The sequence below is a fragment of the Oryctolagus cuniculus genome, chromosome 1 (assembly GCF_964237555.1).
Source record: "Oryctolagus cuniculus chromosome 1, mOryCun1.1, whole genome shotgun sequence".
Classification (NCBI taxonomy): Eukaryota; Metazoa; Chordata; class Mammalia; order Lagomorpha; family Leporidae; genus Oryctolagus; species Oryctolagus cuniculus.
In genome coordinates this window covers 52702396-52721292 of record NC_091432.1, presented here as the reverse complement: position 1 = coordinate 52721292, position 18897 = coordinate 52702396, and the positions used below count along the sequence as shown (strand labels likewise).

Genomic DNA, 18897 nt, shown 5'->3' with positions numbered 1-18897 from the left:
TAATAAAATATTTTAAAAGTGTAGCTTGTTTCTAAGCATTGAAAAAATAATTTTTAAAAAGAATAAACAGTAGAAACAGAATAATTAAAAGAGCTCTTGGAGCAGGCATTTAGTCTAGTGGTTAAGAAACCTGGGTCCCCATCTGAGTACACAGGTTCAATACCCACCTCTGGCTCTTGACCCCAACTTCCTGGGGAGAAGCAGATGATAACTGAAGTAATTTTGTTATTGCCACCCATGTGGGATTCCTGGATTGAGTTCTAGGCCAGCCTAGCCATTTGAGGAGTAAACTAATATATGGGAAGGAACCTTCTCTCTCTCTCTCTCTCTCTCTCTCTCTCACACACACACACACACACACACACACACAAATAAATAGGGGCTAGCATTGTGGTGTGGTGGGTTAAACTACCTCCTTTGACACCAGCATCCCATATGAGTGCTGGTTTGAGTCCCAGCTGCTCCACTTCCCATCCAGCTCCTGGCTAATGTGCCTGGGAAGATGGCCCAAGTGCTTGGGCCCTGACAGCTACATGGAAGACCCAAATGGAGCTCCAAGCTCCTGGCTTCAACCTGGCCCATTCCTGGACATTGTAGCCATTTGGGGAGTAAACCAGCAAATGAAAGAGTCAGTCACTCTCTCTCCCTCTTCCTTCCCCCTCTCCCTCTCTCCAACTCTACCTTTCAAATAAATAAAAATAATTTTTTTTTTTTTACAGGCAGAGTGGACAGTGAGAGAGAGAGACAGAGAGAAAGGTCTTCCTTTTGCCGTTGGTTCACCCTCCAATGGCCGCCGTGGCCGGCGCGCTGCAGCCGGTGTGCTGCGGCCGGCGCACAGCGCTGATCCGATGGCAGGAGCCAGGTGCTTCTTCTGGTCTCCCATGGGGTGCAGGGCCCAAGCACTTGGGCCATCCTCCACTGCACTCTCAGGCCACAGCTGGCCTGGAAGAGGGGCAACCGGGACAGAATCTGGTGCCCTGACCGGGACTAGAACCTGGTGTGCCGGCGCTGCAAGGCGGAGGATTAGCCTATTGAGCCGTGGCGCTGGCCAAAAATAAATCTTTAAATAAATAAATAAATAGGCAAGTAAAGGCACTCCTAAATGAATGAAGGTAGAATAAAGATAATCAACTGAAATCACAGTTAATGGCTATCAGTAGATCAGATATAAAGTTTGGTAGTATTAGAAATCTTGGGAGGCTGGCGCTGTAGCATAGCAGGTAAAGCTCCACCTGAAGCACTGGCATCCCATACGGGCACTGGTTTAAGTCCCTGCTGCTCCACTTCCAATCCAGCTCTGTGCTATGTCCTGGGAAAGCAGGAGAAGATGGCCCAAGTGCTTGGGCCCCTGCACCCATGTAGGAGACCTGGAGGAAGCTCCTGGCTCCTGACTTCCGATTGGTGCAGCTCCAGCCAATGCAGTCATCTGGGGAGTGACCCAGCGGATGGAAGACCTCTTTCTCTGCCTCTGCCTCTCTTTAACTCTCTCAAATAAAATAAATAAATCTTAAAAAAAAATACCACATTCAACAAAGCAGAATGAACATTCTTTATAAAAAAAAAAAAGGAAATCTTGAGACATGCTAATCTCAATAGAGTTTGGAAAAATTAGCAGAACGTGAAGTTGGCCTGTGCTGTCCAGAGCAGTGCTCTGATCATGTGTATTCTCACTGGAATTTAGTTTTAATCAATGTGCCCACATCAACTGATCTCTGACTGTTTTGATGGCTGTCAAGCAGTCAGTTGTCTTCCTGTTTTGGGAGCCTCTGAGAACCACCATCTGTAGGAGCTAAAGATGTGTCAGATGGTTCATTTCCTGCAGGCGCTGAGCAGCCATCACACCCTCTCCTGGGTGCTCAGATAGTCTCTCAGGTTGTGCGGAAGCTCTTTTTCACTCGTGGCTGTCATCCTGGAAAGAAAAGAGACAGACGGGCAACTCCATTAGCGCCTCACTTCCAAAAAATAGAGCCAGCGCGGACAACCCCACTCCCATGCCCTCGCCAGGCAGAATGGGCCACAGTACTTACTGAACAGGTTTCCCATCCCATTTGGCAAGAAAACAAATTGCAAACATGACAGTCATTACCTTGCCATGTCTTTTGAAGAAATCATCTTCATTAAAGGAAAATGTAAACTAGAGGCACTTAAACATATTTTTAATGCTCCACACCAGGTAAAAACATCTACACCAATTTATACAGATAAACTATCTGTTTATATTAATGTACATATACAACTGTATGCATATACACCATATGTTTATTTATCATAAAATAGTGTTGCAGAAAAAAATTGTTTTGGTTTTCTGAGACTTACAAAATTTTTTTAAATATTTATTTTATTTATTTGAAAGTCTGAGTTACACAGAGAGAGGAGAGGCAGAGAGAGAGAGGTCTTCCATCCATTGGTTCACTGCCCAGATGGCCACAATGGCCAGAGCTGTGCCAATCTGAAGCCAGGAGCCAGGAGCTTCTTCCGGGTCTCCCACGTGGGTGCAGGGGCCCAAGGACTTGGGCCATCTTCTACTGCTTTCCCAGGCCATAGCATAGAGCTGGATCAGAAGAGGAGCAGCTGGGACTAGAAACGGCGCCCATTTGGGATGCCAGCGCTTCAGACCAGAGCTTTAACCCACTGCGCCACAGCACCGGCCCGAAAATTTTCTTTTTGACATTTCTTCTGCAGGTTATGAACTTTGACAATGAGAAGAATGAAAAAACTTCACTGTAGGATGTAGGATTTCCTCCTACATTTTATGTTTAAATCTTTACATATTCATGCACATCGTGAGGATGTTTTAGTCAACAATGGGCCCCTGAGTGGTGATGATCCCCTGAGATTACAACAGGCCTAAAACATTCCGATGTAATATCTTTGCTGTGCCTCTTGTGTTTTGACACACAAATGTTGTATTACAATTACCTACATTAATTAACACCGTGGGCTGACGCCGCGGCTCGCTTGGCTAATCCTCCGCCTGCGGTGCCGGCACACCGGGTTCTAGTCCGGGTCGGGGCATGGGATTCTGTCCCGGTTGCCCCTCTTCCAGTCCAGCTCTCTGCTGTGGCCCAGGAGTGCAGTGGAGGATGGCCCAAGTGCTTGGGCCCTGCACCTGCATGGGAGACCAGGAGGAAGCACCTGGCTCCTGGCTTTGGATCGGCGCAGCGTGCCGGCCGTAGCGGCTATTTAGGGGGTGAACCAAAGGAAAAGGAAGACCTTTCTCTCTGTCTCTCACTGTCTAACTCTGCCTGTCAAAAAAAAAAAAAAAAAAAATTAACACAGTGATGCTTTCCTGCCTCGTATTTCTTCACCTTACTTTAGTAACAGTAATGTTTTAGTATGCATCCTAGCCCTTGTCTTTGTTGCCCATTACTTTTTTCTATCAAGATAGTATAGTTTTGCCTTAATCTTTATTTTCATAACTGCAAAGGCTGTTAGTATAGAAGTGCTTTTTTCTAGAGGCTCAGTTTCCCACCTTCTAATATAAACATAAAATTGCCATATATTTTTATTTAAAAGTATTTATGGGGTCAGTGCTATGGCATAGCAGGTAAAACATCCTGTATGGGTGCTGGTTTGAGTCTCGGTTGCCGCACTTCTGAGCAGCTCTCTGCTATGGCCTGGGATAGCGGTTGAAGATGGCCCAAGTCCTTGGGCCCCTGCACCTGCGTGGGAGACCCAGAAGAAACTCCTGGCTCCTGACTTCAGATTGGCACAGCTCCAGCCATTGCAGCCATCTGGGGAGTGAACCACGGAATAGAAGACTCCCCCCTGCCCCATCTCACTCCTCTCTGTAACTCTGCCTTTCAAATAAAATAAATAAATCTTTGAAAAAAAAAATTTACATCCTATGGAAGTAGTACTCAAAACATAATCTACATTTCAGTTCATTGTGCAATATGAAACTATTGATGGAGCAAAAGAATGCATATTTTCCTTTTTTAAAGTTTGCGTTAGATACAAGCACTATAGCTGGGGGACAGCAGCACTGGTGCCTAATCATGGCTTTGTCGCATTCACCTATTGGCCTCCAATGTCTCTGCTCTGCTTCTCTGCTCTTCTCAGAGGGAGATGGCCTTCTTATGACAATGTCATGAAAAAGCTGAAAAATGGCTATCAATTATAAATTTCAATTATCAATTATAAAATTCAGCAGTCAGTTCATTCAACTTCAGTAAACAAGGTCGAGTGCTCTATGAGCCATTAAATAATCTAAATAAGGATTCTCTATAGGAAAATGTAATTTTAACTTTACTTAAATAAATTATATAATTTTTCATGTGTGTATGAATTATTCATTCACAATGTTTTGTTTCAACATTTCAAGAGACTATTAAAGCATATAATATCATATTTAACTAATTTTCTGTAATCTTATTTATTTTTTAAAGATTTATTCTACTTGTTTGAAAGGCAGAGTCAGAGAGAAGGAGAGAGAGAGAGAGAGAGAGAGGGAGAGAGGGAGAGATATCTTCCATTTGCTGATTCACTCTCCAAATGGCCACAATTGTCAGGGCTACACCAGGCAAAGTAGAACTCCATCCAGGTCTCCATCATGGGTGGCAGGAGCCCAAGTGCCTGGCCCATCTTCTGCTGCCCACTCAGGTGCATAAGCAGTAAGCTGCATAGGAAGCGTGGCAGCCGGGACTTGTACCGACGCTCAGATGTGGGATGTTGGCATTGCAAGTGTGTGGCTTAACCCACTGCACCACAATGCCAGGCCCCTTTGCTGTAATTTTAGATAGTTTTATATGGGCAAGGTATCTTAAAACATTTTAATCACAAAACTAAATTATTTAAAAGTATATTGGTAGCATGTATTTATTTTGTATTGTGGCATTTAATATTAAAATGCTAAATACAATTTTACAAATTTGCATTTAGTTTAAAGATATGATAAGGAAGCCCAATATCATCATTCACTCACTTGGTACCAGAGGCACTGAATAATACTACAGGAGGGGCTGGCGCTGCGGTGCAGTAGGTTAATTCTCCACCTGCAGCACCAGCATTCCATATGGGTGTCGGTTCATGTCCTGGTTGCTCCTCTTCCAATCCAGCTCTCTGCTGTGGCCTGGGAAAGCAGTACAGGATGGCCCAAGCACATGGGCCCCTGCACCCGCATGGGAGACCCAGAAGAAGCTCCTGGCTCCTGTCTTCGGATTGGTTCAGTTCTGACTGCTGCACCATTTGGGGAGTGAACCAGCAGATGGAAGACCTTTCTCTCTGTCTCTCCCTCTCACTGTCTATAACTTTATCTGTCAAATAAATAACTATAATCTTTAAAAAATACTATAGGAAATGAAGGGGAAAATGCATCATCAGGGGGAAAGAATGGAATAAAAAGGCATAAAAAGGTCTTTATTTGAGATAATATAATCATCTACATAGAAAAAAATTTAATTTTAAAAATTATTAGAATTAATAAGAGATTCCAGCAGGGTTTTTTGATGTAAGATAAAATTAGAAAAATGAATAATACTCTTTTATGACAAAAATATCAAAGTATAAACTGCAACAAAACAAGCCCAAAAATATACACGATTTAACACTTATAAAGTATGTGTAAGATCTTTCCAGAGAATATTTAAAGTATTTAAAAAGCATAAAAAGAGATCAGAATCAATGAAGATTCTTCCTATATTGACAAACTTGATGATACTGAAGATAACAGTTCTTCCTAAAACTAATATATGATTTTAAACAGTTCCAAGTAAAATTAACTTGGAAGTTTTTTTTTTTTTAAAGATTTTATTTATTTATTTGACAGGCAGAATACAGACAGTGAGAGACAGACAGAAAGGTCTTCCTTCCGTTGGTTCACTCCCCTAATGGCTGCTCCGGCCGGCTGGGGTTTTGCTGATCTGAAGCCAGGAGCCAGGTGCTTCCTCCTGGTCTCCCACATGGGTGCAGGGGCCCAAGCACTTGGGCCATCCTCCACTGCCTTCCCAGGCCACAGCAGAGAGCTGGACTGGAAGAGGAGCAACCAGAACTAGAACTGGTGCCCATATGGGACTCCGGCGCCGCAGGCGGAGGATTAACCAAGTGAGCCATGGCGCCAGCAACTTGGCAGTTTTTAGATGAGAACTCAACAAACACATTGTAAAAGTTCATATAGTGAAGGTGATTGAAAATGAAACTCGATGAAGGGCAGGATGGGAGAGGGAGTGGGAGAGGGGAGGGCTTCGGGAGGGAGGGAGGTTGGGGGGGGGAGCCACAACAATACAAAAGTTGCACTTTGTAAATTCACATTTATTAAATGAAAAAAAAAAGAACTTATGGGGGAAAGCCATTGTAATTCATAAACTGTACTTTGGAAATTTATATTTATTAAATAAAAGTTAAAAAAAGTTTATATAGCAAAATAAAGGTCTATTGAGAAGGATATATGCATGTGCACATACTTCCTTTATTCGGTGGAAACAGAAAAATGCATCAGTAGAACATAACAAATAGAGCTCAAAAATAAATCTATGTTAGTGACATCCACAGAATGGCAGAATAGGAAGTATCTGGAACCATTCTCCCTTAGGAATATTAATTCAGCAATGACATAGAAAGCAAGATACATCTAGGGGAAGTTCAGAATCCAGTTAAGGAAGTGCTGTGTCCCAGAGGATTACAAAACTGAGAATAGTCACGCTGGGATAGTGACCGCGGCAGAAAAGCACAGGAGGTAGCTAAGTCCCAGCCGCATGGAGTATTTCAAAAGTTCTCCTTGGACAGGTGATAAACATGACTTCTGCCTCACCCGCCTCGGGCAGAGGGAGAAGGGGAAACAGAACAGAGTTCTCTCCTGCCCTCAGTGCTTTAGTATCTCTTGGATCGACAGGACCCAGACCCTCATGACCCCAGGGATGCAAGTGGCTGAGATCAAAGTGATGATGACTCTGCTGAGCACGTGTAGCCGGATGCTAAAGTTCTACGGCAACTGGCTCTGGGATCTGGCTGCAGGCAATGGCTTCTTTGTATTCTTCAATGACCTGGGGTGTGCCAGACGTGGGAACTCCCAAATGGAACACCAGAGGAGCATGAGACATTCGTCTCCTGTGTTTGTGGCCTGGGATCTCCCTGCTTCATCTCTGGCTGACATTCTTGGGAGGTGAGAGTGGAAGGAGCAGCTGAATGGGCTGTGGGTGTGTGCAGGGAATCTGCAATGCCATGAAAAACCTTTCCTGGTATTTTCAGAGCTGGGGGTCTGGGTTGTCAGCCTCAAATGGATACATGAAGTCACTGCCAGCATACAAACTGGGGCTGCATGGAATGTGAACCCAAACTTGGAGATGTGGACATTTAATTGGAAGTGACCTGAAAGGTATTTTATTCTTCAGCACCTCTGATAGTTTCCATTTACACATTTTCACAATGTGTCTACCTCAGAACCTCTGCATCCATTCTTACGATCCAGAATTCCCAAGAGAAAGTGAAAATGTGCAACTCAGGAAGATCTGCACCAAGGAAGCTACCAAGGGTCTAATTTGGTCACAGTCTTTACATGGAAACATATGATCTCTTTCCAAAGAGAAGAGAATATGGAATGAAAGAAACTGCTGCATTATTCTATCTCAAACCCTCACATTACCAGGAATTAATAAGGCTGAGAAAACTGTCTGGATTGTTTGCTAAAAAGGAAGCTGTAGAATGAAGATTGCAAAAATAAAGAATCAAGTTTAAACTCTGATTTAACTCTAAGTAGTGATCTTTGCTGGGGATGAAGTTGAAGGGGACCCAAGAGGCCAAATTAAGGGTGGGTTTGTTTCTTACTCTTACATGTTTCCCAGGGGCCACCACCATGAATGTTGCTTCAGCATGAAGTCAAGCACTGGTCTGAAAAGTGTCTGGGTTGAATATCCATGGTTCAGCTGCTAAGAACTTAGGAGGGAAGGTTTCCTGCGTATGGCCACATGGGAAGGAGAAGTGTATGGTTGGAGACACTCAGATGAACATGGTATCCAAGGATTAAATCAGGAGATGAAGGGAAAATCACAGAAGAGTGACCGTGGGTTCCCTCCTGAGACTGAGTTTGCGAGGACTGAAAGTTGATTCACAGGGCATAGTAAAGCAATTTTTCATCTCCCCTCTTACACTCCAAGTTAAACAAATTAAAAGTAAACACAAGTTTATATTTATAGGGACTTAACATATACTTTAAAAATATCTCCATAAAATATGAGGAAATAATAAATTGATAGATGATGTTTAGATCAACTGCCCATAGGAAAATAAATCAGTAAATAAAACAAAACACAAAAATCTATCATGCCCAGAATTAGAATTCAGGTGACTAAATGCATTAAAGTGAAGAAGATAAAACTGTATTACCCAGATTTGAGTAAAGACTTCTGCAAGTTTTCCCAAACAATAAGAGAAACATTTTATGAGCACGCATCAAAATGAAGCATAGAAATTGTAGCAAATACATGACACAATGTGACATTTAAAACCAACCAGGAATGTGGATTAGAATATACAGAGAACTCAAAATCAACAGGGCCAGAAAACTGACAGAAAGATTGGGAAGTGATAGGAATAAGCAGTCCACAGATAGAGAAGCCCAAATGGCCAACATGTAGAGAGAAGTTCTATCTCACTAGCGATCAGAGATATACAAAACATTGAACACCACTTGATCAGAATGGCAACACTTTTTTTTTTTTTTTTGACAGGCAGAGTGGACAGTGAGAGAGAGAGACAGAGAGAAAGGTCTTCCTTTGCCGTTGGTTCACCCTCCAATGGCCGCCGCGGCTGGCATGCTGCGGCCAGTGCGCTGCGCTGATCTGAAGGCAGGAGCTAGGTGCTTCTCCTGGTCTCCCATGGGGTGCAGGGCCCAAGCACTTGGGCCATCTCTACTGCACTCCCAGGCCATAGCAGAGAGCTGGACTGGAAGAGGGGCAACCGGGACAGAATCCGGCGCCCCAACCGGGACTAGACCCGGGGTGATGGCGCCGCAGGTGGAGGATTAGCCAAGTGAGCCGCGGCGCCAGCCAACACTTTTATTTTTTTTTTTTAAAGATTTATTTTATTTACTTGAAAGACAGAGTACAGAGAGAAAGGGAGAGACAGAGAAACATCTTGTATCTGCTGGTTCACTCCCCAGATGGCCACAACGGCCAAAAGTCTAGGCCAGGCCAAATCCAGGAGCCTGGAACGCCATCCAAGCCTCCCATATGGGTCGCAGGGTCTTACTTACTTGGGCCATCCTCTTCTGATTTTCCAGGTGCTTTAGAGGGAGCTGGATCAGAAGTGAAGCAGCCAGGACTCAAACTGGTGCTCATATGGGAGGCCAGGTCTCAGGCTGCAGCTTAACCCACTGTCCACGCTGCTGGCCCCAACACTTTATCCAAAGACATATAAATCTCAGTTAGAGGTGGAAATAGGAATATGAGAATCCATAGTTCTTCTGGAGCAAGTATAAACTATGTTTTTCGACAAGCATCTTGTGAAACTTTTTCAAGTCTTAGATGGAGTCACTTGTGGACAAATGTCCCAAAGAAATTCTCAGTTCCACAAACGGACATCAAGAATATTCATTCCGGTTCTTTTGCTACCAGGGAGATGGAGGCATTGTCCACGCCACCCTCTAGTGGGCATTCCTGGGTTATACAGTCTGGAAAGCTAAAAAGGACATTTCCTAGACACTTCCGCAGCTCAGGTGCTGAAGAGCTTAGTTCAGCCGATCATGTTCAGTCCTGTGAGATTAGAGGGCAGAAAGGTGATTTTGCCCCTGCTCCCTTGCTATTGGCAAGCACTGCTGGGAAGAGGTCTGATTTTGCTGTGCTAGTGTTAGCAAAGGGTCCAGTGACAAGGTTCTGATTGAATGGCAAGGAGCAGAGTACTGGAATCCGTGTTTGCTGGGTGGGTGGCAGCTGGAGTAGTGTGATTCTGGCGCAGGATCAGCGAGCAGCTGTTTCCTGTTCAGAGCAATCTCAAGGCAGTAGGAAGCACCAAAGTACACTTGCTTTTCATGACTTTAAATTTATTATCATTAATGTTGTTTAAAAGGCAGAGAGAGAGAGAGAGAGAGAGAGGGAAATAGGGAGAGAGGAAGAGAGAGAGAGAGAGAGAGAGAGAGAGAGAGAGAGAGAACCATCCACTGGTTCACTCCCCAAATGCCCACAACAGCTGGGGGCTGGGTCAAGTGGCAGCTGCTTTCTGGGAACTCAATCTGGATCCTCCACATGTGTGGTAGGTATTAAAGTACCTGTACTATCACCACCCACTATCACTCAAGATGCCCTTTCTCAGGGAGCTAGAATCAGAAATGAGTAGGGACTCAGATCTTGGGTCTCTAATATGGAATACTCACCCATAAAATTATCCTTCAAGTTCATTTTCCATGAACTTTTTGAAGTCCCCTCATATTAGAAGAGAGAACAGATTCCTTGGTGGCTTGGGAACCTTTCCTCAAGTGTGACCTAGTGTCTGCTGTTTTCAGCATTCTCAATGATTCTGGAATGCATCCCTCCTGCTTAAATTAGATGTTGCACTTAAATTAGATGTTTGCACTCAACCCAAAGCCTGACTGATTGCACCAGGATGCCAGAAAGTTGTTGATATTCTCCTATTGTAAATTTTGCAAAGGTCACTTGCCCTTAAAGTCCCATCTCAAGCCTTCCTTCCATTAGACTGATTCTCACACACACAGCTGAAGATCTCACAGGGCTTTGCAGTTGTAGGTACTTGCTAACTTCCCTTTTTTTTTTTTTCATTAGAACAGTAACTCTTTGAGGCCAGGGAGATGATCTGCCTCATCTTTGAAATCAGAATTGCAGCCATGCGCCCTAACTAACTCATGGCCTTTGCACTTTCTGTACCCGCGCCTGAAAATCTCTTCTATACCCTTCCCTCTCATTAACTCTAAAACCTGATTCAGGTAAGTTGTCCTGATCTATACTGTTCATTCTATTACTCACTTGGCTTTTGTGGCTATTTACATTTATATTAATTTAGCTTAAATAAAAATTTATTGTGGACCTTGAAGGCAGTGGGGAGGCTCAAGTACTTGGGCACCTGTCACCCTTGTAGAAGACCTAGATGAAGTTCCTGGCCCCTGGTTTTGGCCTGACCCAGCCCCAGCCATTCTGGAAATTTGGGGACTGAACCAATGGAGACTTTCTCTCTCTCTCTCTCTCTCTCTCTCTGCCTCTGCTTCTCTATAACTCTGCCTTTCAAATAAGTCAATAAATCTTTTTTTAAAATGGGGGGTCAGTGTTTTGGCATAGCAAATAAGGCCTCCTCCTGTGATGCTGGCATCCCATAAATGTGCCAGTTCAAGTCCCAACTTCTCCACGTCTGATCCAGCTCCCTACTTATGTGTCTGAGAAAGTGGGGGGAGAACGTCTGAGTATTTCGGAGACCCCGATGAAGCTCCTGGCTCCTGGCTTTGTCCTGACCCAGTGCTAGTCATTGCAGTAGTCAACACTCCATCTGGGAAGTGAACCAATGGATGAAAATCTCTTTCTCCCTGTAACTGTTTCCAAAAAAATAAATATTTTTTAAAAAGTTGCTTTAGGTGTGGGTATTTGGCATAGTAGTTGAATCTTTGCTTGGGATGCTGCCATCCCATAACCTAATTTCTGGCTCAAGTCCCAACCTTTCTGCTTTTGATCCAGATTCCTGCTAATATGCACTCTAGTGGCAGAAGATGATGGCTCAAGTACTTGGGTACCTGTCACTCATGTGGGAGACCTGGATGGAGTTCTGGGTTCCTGGCATCAGCCTGGCCCAGTCTTGCCTACTGTGGGCATTTGGGGAGCAAGTGAGCAGATGTGAGACCTCTTTCTCTTTCTCTTTCTCTTTCTCTTTCTCTTTCTCTTTCTCTTTCTCTCTCTCTCTCTCTCTCTCTCTCTCTCTCTCTCTCTCCTTTTGTGTGTCTCTGCCTTTCAAATCAAATGAACATAAGTTAATTAATTTTTTAAGATAAGTAGAAGTGAGAAGTCAGTCATCAGGAATACTGATTACATTTTTAAGATAAATGTATGTGGGCCTGCTGTACTGAACCAAATAGAATACAGTGGATTTATGGAGACACAAAGACTTGTGCATTCAAATTTCAAACCACTTTCTTTTCATAAATTAAAAGGTCAATAATATCTAACTAGTGGCCCTGTTACTTTGATAATATTAAAAGAATGATATTAGAATTTCAAACTGTGAGACATATATTTTGAAAAAGCATTTTGCATTATTCTAGCTTGTCGTGATCAACTTAAACTAAAGGATGTCAGTCATAACGAAAAGACATACTTGTAACAATAAGAAATAATTTCATACATTTAGAATTATAGTCATTAAATTTTTATTTTGCACTGTAATAAGAGAAATTAAAATATGCAAATTTATTCTTTTATTAGTTATGCAATAACATACTTGGAAAAGAATAAACAATAGAACTAGATTAATTAAAAGAGCTCTCAAATGAATAAAAGCAGAATCAAAAGAAACAGTTAAAATTGCAATTGTCGCAGATGGCACTGGATTACACATCAAGCTTGGTATCATTAGAAATCCTTGCACTTGGCAATCTTAATAGCGGTTGGAAAAGTTAGCAGCAAGTAGTACTGTTGTCCAGCATCGTTGCTCTGGCACTGCTAGAGCAGTGCTCAGATCGCATCTGTTGTCATTGGGATTTAGCTTTCACTAACACATCCACGTCAGCTTTGTCTGCTTCGCCAAGACTTTTGTGATGGCTGTCAACTGAGACATTGTCTTCCTTTTTTCGAGGCCTCTGGGAACCCCCTTCTCTGGGAGCTAGAGGAACTCTGAGGCCAATAAAATTGTGCACCTCCTGCATCTTCTTCCGCAGCCATTCTACCCTCTCCATCACTGTGAGATGTTTGCCCAGGCTGTGCATGAACTGTATTTCACTCACAGCTCTCTTCCTGGGAGAGAAGAGAAGAGAGGGTCATCCCATGAGCACTCCGCTTCCATATCATAAAGCCAGCCTTAACAATGCAGTTCCCATGCCCTCACCATGAAGAATGGGCCACAGTACTTACTGCACAGGTTTCCCATCCAATTTGGCAAGAAAACAAATTGCAAACATGACAATCATTACTTTAGCCATGTCTTGAGCAGACATCATCTTCTCTAAAAGGAAAGCAAAATAGAGACATTTTAACATGTTTTTCATATTTCAAACTATATAAATACATATTTGTAGCTTACCTTAATAACCATACCACACACACAGCATGACACTGGGTTGGTTTCCATGAGAGCCTTTTGGAATCAGTCTCTATTTTATGGATATGTTAGTACAAATACAAATATTTGATATAGAATTTAGATTAGGGATGCTTTCTTAGTATATTTCTGAGATTTTTTTGCACATTTTAGTATGTGAATTTTCAGCAATGAGAAGATGCAAGATCTTAGTTTTGAGAATTTCCTCTCACATTTTATGTTGGTTATTCCTAGATGGTTATAATTTGCTTGAAAATGGCTAATTCTCTTAATTAGGTAAATTGTCAACACTGTTTATTTACTTAGCCAATCCTTTTTTCATAGGTAAACTTCTTTTCAGGTACTACAATGATAACTCTAAATACCAAATTAATAAGCTCTGATTTAGAGTTTTTTTTGAATTAACACACACTTCCCCTGGCATTGAAAAGACTGTCACAGCATTTAAATATCATAGAATTAGGGCCGGTGCTGCGGCTCACTAGGCTAATCCTCCACCTTGCGGCGCCGGCACACCGGGTTCTAGTCCCGGTCGGGGCACTGGATTCTGTCCCTGTTGTCCCTCTTCCAGGACAGCTCTCTGCTATGGCCAGGGAGTGCAGTGGAGGATGACCCAAGTGCTTGGGCCCTGCACCCCATGGGAGACCAGGAGAAGCACCTGGCTCCTGCCATCAGATCAGCACGGTGCGCCGGCCACAGTGCGCTGGCCGCGGCGGCCATTGGAGGGTGAACCAACGGCAAAGGAAGACCTTTCTCTCTGTCTCTCTCTCTCACTGTCTACTCTGCCTGTCAAAATAAATAAATAAATAAATATAATAGAATTGTTTATTATGTGTATTTCAAGCTTCAGTTCTTAATAAAATGCTTATCTGAATTTATTTTTCCAATTCATTTTATTAGGAACTATTTTTAAAAATTTATTTATTTGGAAGGCAGAGTTCCAGAGACAGAAAGAGATCTTCCATCCACTGTTTCGTTCCCCAAATGGGGGCTGGGCCAGGCTGAAGCTGGGAGCCAGGAGGTTCACTGGAGTTTCCCACATGGGTGCACTTGGGCCATCTGCTGCTGCATACCCAGGCACATTAGTAGGGAGCTAGACCAGAAGTGGAACAGCTGGGACTCATGTCACCCGTGGGGTATGTCAGCATCGCTGGCCATGGCTTAACCCACTACGCCACAACACCAGCCCTAGCAGCTATGTTTTAGCAAAATTTTAGCACCTCTTTTTGCTCAATAAACTTCTTATTTCACTATAAAATAGTCATGCCTTAATCTGCATTTCAATCATTGCAAATGCTGTTACTATAGAAGTTCTTCTAAAAGCTCAGAGATCTACCTTCCAACATACACATGGAGGAGTGTGGTACTTCTACTTTGAAGAGAAACTATATCATTTAGAAATAATGTAACAAACATAAAAGCCTGCCACATTTCTGTTCACTATATAATAATATGGGGGCAGTAAAGGAACTTTTTCGTTTAGGTTAGAAACATGCCAGGTAGCAGGAGGACAGCAACACTGGTTTCTAATCCTGGCTCTGTCACATTCAGCTACGACCTCTGACATCTCTCTGTTTTGCTTCTTTGCTCTTAATGGGGGAGATAGGCTTCTTAGAAGAATATCACAGGGGCCAGCGCTCTGGCACAATGGGTTAATGCCCTGGCCTGAAGCGCCAGCATCCCATATGGGTGCCAGTTTGAGACCTGGCTGCTCCACTTCCTATCTAGCTCTCTGCTATGGCCTGGGAAAGCAGTAGAAGATGGCCCAAGTCCTTGGGCCCCTGCATCTGCGTAGGAGACCCAGAAGCAGCTCCCAGCTCTTGGCTTTGGATGGGCACAGCTCCAGCCGTTGTGGCCAACTGGGGAGTGAACCAACAGATGGAAGACCTCTCTCTCTCTTTCTCTGCCTCTCCTCTGTCTGTGTAACTCTCACTTTTGAATAAATAAATAAATCTTTAAAAAAAAGAATATCACAAAAAAGAGTGGAAAAGTGGTTGTTAAACATCCTTAAAATTCATGTACAATTTTCAGCATAGGAAATTAGAAAAAGTTGTTATTTGTGTAAAGGAAATAATTATTCAGTAACAAAACTGAGTTTATCCAACTTTAGTATTCAGATTAAGCCCCAACAAGCAATTAAGGATACCATCAATGTAAGGCATTTCCTACTCTGCAGGAAAAACTGAATTTTAATTCTGCTTAATGAATTTATAATGATTATTTAAATCAGAAATGTTCAATTTACTGTCAGCCTATTTTATTTCAAAATTTTGATAGACTGCTAAAATGTCAGATTTTGATTATTTTTTCCTGAAATTTCAAATGAGTTTAGAAAAAGCAAAATATCTAATCAGAAAGATGCATAATTTAAGAACATTTTAGCATTAATTTCTGTATTGTTGCATTTAATCTTTAAAATAATTCAACCTCATTTAAAGATTTTACTGTGAATGAACAACATATTTGTAGAAAATGGTCTAACACAATTGTTTGGTTATCAAAATTCTCATTTATCTTGTTTTAAAAACAAGATAAAATCGCAGGGGACTCACCCGACAATGTCTTAGGACAAGGGCTTCTTTCAGGTGAGTGGCAGCGGATGCTCTATGAATGTCGAGTCGACGTGACAATGCCGATGGAGTGCAGTGCAGAGCAGCCAACGGGACATTCACAACAGGTCTCTGGCCCTCTGAGAAAAGCTTTTTATTCTCCCAGATCTTGCCACTCCCAGCTCTCAGAAGGTCAAATGTGGGATCACAGCAGCACACAACCCCTACTGGGCAGGACCCACCCCTCTTAAGTTTTAGATTATTGGATATGAAAAGGAAAATAGTACCGGACCGGGAAAAGTGCTTACACGAAGATTTCTAACAAGTATTGAACTTTACTTCAGAGAAAAATTCGACTAGGTTGATGAATCTGAATTCATACCTTTAAAAAGCCTGATTTCAAAGATTTGTGACTTATCATGTTACCTTAAAATTTGAAAATAAGTGTATTTGTTATAATCATACTATTGACACAGTTGTTATGATAAGCAGTCATATGAGCTATGCTAACTTTATAAACCATTCTCAACAAATTCATATCAGTCACTCTAGTCATATTTCAAAAACTATAGTATTTTTCCTAAAGAAAGTGTTAAAAATAACCAGAAAATGTTCTTAGGGCATAATTCCTCTTATAAGCTTCAAAAGTGAAGTTATTCTAAAATTCATTTAACTGGGGCTGCCGCTTTGGGGTAGCAGGTAAAGCAGCAGCCTGCAGTGCCGGCATCCCATGTGGGCACTGGTTCGAGGCTTGGCTGTACCACTTCCAATAGTGCTCACTACTATGTCCTGGGAAAGCAGTAGAAGATGGCCCAAGTCCTTGGACCCCTGCACCCGCATGGGAGACCCAGAAGATGCTCCTGGCTCCTGGCTTCAAATCGGCCCAGCTCCAGCCATTGCAGCCATTTGGGAAGTGAACCAGCAAATGGAAGACCCCCCTCGCCCCACTTTGCCTCTGTCTCTGTTACTCTACCTTTAAAATAAATAAATAAACCTTTAAAAAATCATTTAATTTACATTCCATTTATACATTTTAATCTGCAATAACATTTCTGAAGCACTAATACTATATTAGACACTACATGCATTATTTACTAAGCCTTCATAGAGGTGCCTTAAAGTAGGTATTATTGTTATTCCCATTTTCACCTGAGGAAAATTAGACTTGGAAAGTGGAGAAGATGGAATTCAACAAAGGTCTTTATGACTCCAGAGCCATTGGATTCTCAGTATCCTAGTTTCCCATTAAAATATGGCCCTTCTTTGACCTCCAGTCTTCTTGGGCTTAATTTGCCTAAGCCCTTTGTAAACTCTCTGTCCAGGGATTGGGGTTTGAATCTCAATTTTTCCAACTGATGATTGAAGGCCTGCTCCAAAATTGAATGGCAGCCTTCTGCTGCCACTCACTTCTCCAGTTCCAATAATTTCAGCAGCCTGGTCCTCAACTATCAGAACCCCTTGAATGCCCTTGATGTCTCTGGGGCTCATTTAGAAAACTTGCTGCCCATCTAAAGAGCCCGTTCCAGAGTTGGGTCAGTGCCCTTAGCCCAGGTCCCGCTCAAGCTTCAAGTCACCACTTTTCCTACTACTCACTGTCAAGGTTTGACTCTGCTTCAAGTAAGAGTCGGTACAAGTTTAAACAGTAACTATATGGAGTCTAGAAAGAGAGCTATATATTACTCATGCTCTGGGAAATTCTCTACCCTGGATAAACCTCAGTTAGAGTGTATTCCCATGGTCCATTTTAGAAATATTAGGGACAAATTGGGACACACCCTGAAGATACACATCAGTTTGGTGAAATGTTAAAAAATGTGACATATGAGGAATAGCTGAATGAAAATGGGAATAAAAAAACTCAGGAAAAGAAAAGACTTGCAATGAGTATTCATTTGTTTAAAAACTGCATTGACTATCTACTATCTGCAAGGACTGTGTTTGTCACTAAATTATTGAGAGACAAGACTTGCTCTCAACTCTAACACTTAACTTTAATGTGATGGTGTTCTAATTATGGATAGGAACAGGGGCCAGTGCCGTGGCTCACTTGGTTAATCCTCTGCCTGTGGCGCTGGCATCCCATATGGGCACCGGGTTCTAGTCCCGGTTGCTCTTCTTCCAGTCCACCTCTCTGCTGTGGGCCGGAAGTGCAGTGGAGGATGGCCCAAGTGCTTGGGCCCTGCACCCCATGGGAGACCAGGAAGAAGCACCTGACTCCTGGCTTCAAACCAGCGTAGTTCCGGCCATAGCGGCCATTTGGGGAGTGAACCAACGGAAGGAAGACTTTTCTCTCTGTCTCTCTCTCTTACTGTCTATAACTCTACCTGTCAAATAAATTAAAAAGAGAGAGAGAGATAGGAACAAAGGCTTATAAAAGTACAGGGGAAGAGTAGATAATACTCCTGGATTTTTTGGAAATCGTTATACTGGGAAGCTGCAGTGTCCTCAAGGGTGATTTTGAGTTTTCTGTGGGAGCAGGTGAGAAAGGACATAAGAAAAATGTGGGCTTCACATTCTGCAAAGGACACTTGACCTTCCCACAAAGAAGAGCTATTGCTGCCAAGATTCATCACATAGTTTATCTGAACCATCAAGGACTGCAGAGGAAATCATTTAAGAATGAGAGCTAGGGGCTATGTGGGCATAGGAGGCTGATGACATTAGGAGAGAGAAGAGCTGAGCGTAGGCTTTTGCTTTGCAAAGCTCAGCCTTTCTTTGCAATCTAAAGTTCTGTGAAGCTAGGAGCAGATAACCTAGTGTCTTCCTCACACGTGCTGCTACCTCATGGGAAGTTCCATTTGAGACCAATACTTTTTCCTTCCATTTGCTCAAAAGGAATTACAAAATTTTAAAAATACAAAAGATTAGAATGACTTTAGGGACTCAGCACCAAGAAGCTTCTAGGGTTGGAAGACCCACTACAGCTCTCCTCATTACATGTGTGGAATACACATTGGATGGTGTCATTTTAAAAAATCTATTGAGGTATGTCATTGGTATACAGAAATGTGTGTATATGTAATGTGTACAATGTGATGAGTCTGGGCATATGCATGCACCCATGAGCACATCACCACATCCAAGGTAACAGATACTTACAACCTCCCCACATTTCTTTGGATTTTCTCCTCACCCTTTTCCAAAGAATATTCAACATGAGACCTGC

The 18897-nt window shown here is 42.6% G+C and overlaps 1 protein-coding gene across 2 annotated transcripts in view; it reads right to left on the bottom strand.

Moving 5' to 3' along the window:
- Positions 1-12281: 12281 nt before the first annotated feature.
- The window catches only part of PTH (parathyroid hormone), a 126842-nt gene continuing 120226 nt past the window's right edge, over positions 12282-18897 (bottom strand). The window contains exons 5-7 of one of the 2 annotated variants that reach the window (XM_070073165.1): positions 15735-15955; positions 12996-13086; positions 12282-12878 (exon numbers count right to left, since the gene is read on the bottom strand). In XM_070073165.1, the coding sequence (XP_069929266.1) occupies positions 12617-12878; positions 12996-13081 (348 nt within the window). In that variant the 5' untranslated portion in view covers positions 13082-13086; positions 15735-15955 and the 3' untranslated portion in view covers positions 12282-12616. The other variant, XM_070073167.1, reaches the window with a different exon arrangement.